Source organism: Limulus polyphemus, unplaced genomic scaffold (assembly GCF_000517525.1).
Source record: "Limulus polyphemus unplaced genomic scaffold, Limulus_polyphemus-2.1.2 Scaffold254, whole genome shotgun sequence".
NCBI lineage: Eukaryota > Metazoa > Arthropoda > Merostomata > Xiphosura > Limulidae > Limulus > Limulus polyphemus.
The window spans coordinates 597,012-600,538 of record NW_013665864.1 but is presented as its reverse complement, the minus strand read 5'-3'; the positions used below and the strand labels follow the sequence as shown (position 1 = coordinate 600,538).

At 34.8% G+C, this 3,527-nt stretch overlaps 1 protein-coding gene across 1 annotated transcript in view; it reads left to right on the top strand.

The window, feature by feature from the left end:
* LOC106478840 (methyltransferase-like protein 27) overlaps window positions 1-3,527 on the top strand; it is an 11,895-nt gene that overhangs the window by 3,058 nt on the left and 5,310 nt on the right. The window contains exons 3-4 of the mRNA XM_013939415.2: window positions 1,794-1,916; window positions 3,303-3,441. Of these exons, the coding sequence (XP_013794869.2) occupies window positions 1,794-1,916; window positions 3,303-3,441 (262 nt within the window). The remainder of the gene's footprint in view (window positions 1-1,793; window positions 1,917-3,302; window positions 3,442-3,527) is intronic.

The following is a 3,527-nucleotide window of genomic DNA, read 5'->3' as shown; positions in this document are numbered from 1 at the left end:
GAACCCGCGACCCTCAGATTGCGAGTCGAGCGCCTTATCCACCTGGCCATGCCGGGCCATTGAAAATATGAAACCAGATTTAATTTAACATGTCATAAAGTGCGAATAACGGAAAATTAATTTTATTTGACACAGTAAATGAGTTTTGTACAAAATATTATCAGAAAACCTATAAAAAAATAATTAGTTTGAGGTCAGATTCGAACGTATGATTACATTGATTTGTTTAAAATAGAGGAAATTATTTCCGTATATATATGCTTAATGGTGAAAGTTACCGACATTGAGGCCCGGTTTCTCCATGAAAACATCATATCGATTCGAGGCATAAAAATGTATCTCAGATGTTACTCCGGGCATTTTGAGTATGACAGTTGCTGAGGTATTCGTTTTATTTCTCCTCAAATGTAAAAAAACAACAACACACATTTAGTCTTCTTTTTATCGAACAATTTGTGAAACCTTCCAACAGAAAGGGGATCTTCGTTATTAAGGTATTTTAACTTGTTTAGGTGAACAAGGATAAAAACAGAATTTAACAATATTAGAAACTAGCTGTAGTAACCGTCCTCTGTACAAAAGTTATGTAAATTTATGATTAATGAAAGGTTATCTTAGGACATGAAAAGTTGCATACTTTGTATGTAATTGTAAAACACGCAAAAACACCCATAAAAACTGCAAAACAAAAACTGTAACCTTTATGCCAAATTTGGTGGATATCCATTAACAGGGGGCGAAGTAGTTATAATAAACGCAAAAACGGCCATAAAAACGCAAAACTGGAAATTTATATGTACCTCCGCATGGACCTAATGAACCTCCATACCAATTTGGGTGAAGATCCATCCAAACCCTGCGAATTAGTTATATGGACATACCATAGAGAGTACTATTATATTTACATAGATATGAATGGGGAACTTTAAAACAATCTACCAGATCACTGAGTATCAGCAACAACAACAAAAAGGAACAAGAAAAAATTTCAAAACTCTGTTTATAAAATTGCCTGGTTATTTTGTTCATAGTAAAACGTTATGAGCCCATCCCCGTGTTTGTATGCTTGATCTTTGTACAGTATTTATGTTCTAATTTCTAATAATTTAGCTCTATAATAGCTTACTCTTTTTTTTTGTTTAGGGAAGATCTCTGTTTATATATAGCTATGACTTTTGTGCACAAAACTCCTGCTATTTTGTTGGGTATGGCATGAAGACATTTGATAGACTTTCATTATTGCCATACTTATAGTGTTGAATTTCGCTTGTAGTCATCTAGTGGTACAAAACAAAAACTTTCCATTCAACAATTGGCAACAAAATTGATAGTCGATGAAAGATGTTTGTTTTGAATTTCACGAAAGCTACACGAGGGCTATCTGCGCTAGCCGTCCCTAATTTAGCAGTGTAAGACTAGAGGGAAGACAGCTAGTCATCACCACCCACCGCCAACTCTTGGGCTACTCTTTTACCAACGAATAGAGGCATTGACCGTCACACTATAACTTCCCCACGGCTGAAAAGGCGAGCATGTTTGGTGTAACGGAGATTCGAACCCGTGACCCGCAGATTGTGAGTCGAGCGCCCTAACCCTCTGGCCATGCCGGGCTCGATGAAAGAATTGACTGCTGCTAATTAATTACTTCTTGCTTATTTTGTTTCTTTTGAATATCTATAGCTTGAAGAACTCTTTAAAATATCAATGTTTTCAATAACTTCATGATCAGTAATTAATACAAGAATATGTGGAAGTAAGTCATATTTCTATAGTTACGTTTTGGGTTTTTATAGGAAGTAAAAGAAATTGAGTACAACGGACCCGAATTATTTGCGAAATCCTTTATAAAGTTAAATGTACCACAAAATGTCAAAATCATAGACATAGCAGCTGGAACGGGAACTCTCGGAGAAAAGGTAAACTAATTCGTTACAATCTTGGAATATTTAATTATCAGGTTTTCAATTCCGTTAAAGTGTACATTATTTGAGTTTATAATTAATCTTTAATCTTGTGGTAAGTGTGTCTTCTTGTATTATAAGTCTGAACGGATCACTCCACTATCAGCTCTTTTCTAACAAATACATTGGAAAACATCGCATGGTGCCAGATAGTTTTTAACAAGCTGAATAAATATTACAATTGAAATGTAACGTCCAGAGTTTCTTTATATTCAGGAGCTTTCAGAACGTTCCGTGGTTTGTCTCCAGAAATTAGAGTGTAATGTTCAGAAGGATAGACGCACAACAAACGTCTTTGAATCAGCAGTCTTCGTTTACTTTGTAAGCTATATTGATCCAATCCCTGTGTTGTTACTATTTCACACACCGTGAATAATGTTACACTAATATGTGTCATTTTCATTAAAAATGTTTGAAGGATACGATTTGTTACTTCTATGGGTATTTTGCAGACATCATTTATAACATTCCCATTTATTACAAACAGAACAGATGAGAAAGAGGCAACCAAATAAAAAAATTCCTGTGGCACCTGTTTCTGCTGAAACGAAAATATCCTGTGGTGTATTTGCAGTTATGAACTTGTCTATTTTTACACCTACTTCGCACCAATTTTTTGTCTATTGCCACACCTTTTTTTTATACTATGCACCAAATCCTGTGTAGGCTTACTCGTGCAGTTTTTCTCAGTTAAACTAAATTTTGATCTACCTCGCATCCATGTTTTTATGTGAAATTCGTTTACACCACTTCAGTCTTCATCATGTTCTTTATCGTTATGATTTTGTAACAAATTTTAAAGATGACATTGCTTAATGATGGCACAGATTTTCTTATCATAAACATTGATATTAATGCTATGTGTCAAGAACTGTCTTTTGTCAAATTCCGCAGAGGTAACAAATGTACAAGATAGCTAGGAAACAAATTTACACTACTCTGTTTGTTTGTTTTGAGTTTCACGCAAAGCTATTCGGGGATTCGAACCCGCAGATTGCGAGTCGAGAGCCCTAACCACCTGGCCATGCCCGGCCCGATTTTAAAAGTAGTTAATATGGTATGTCAAATAGTTTGAATACATTTGCTTTCAGGAAAGAAGTAAACTCTTTGTTTTCTATAATTAAAAGGGTAGTTTTCTTAGTTCGGTAGTTTCACGATGCGCAATGTTTTACGAAACTGCTTGAAAATAACTTTATTGGCTTTTCATACCATAATGTTGCAAACCTGCTAAAAATATGTAATTCCCGAGTTTATAGTTATTTAATAATATAACTGTTCGAAGTAATTTACTGTGGATTGATATGCATTCAATTTTCTTCATTTCATTTTACTGTATTACAGCTGAATGCAATGGGTTACAAGTATATCGATGCTTTGGATGGAACACCAGAGATGTTAGATATCGCCAGAAAGAAAAATGTATACAGAAATTTCTATCAGTTCTTCCTGGGGTGTGGTTATGAGTCGCCAATCAAAGATGGTATGTTTCGCTAAGAGATAATTTGTCAGAACAAAACGATGAGACGTATCTTTTTTTTTTCTAGGTTGAAGCTTGTGAGCTTAATT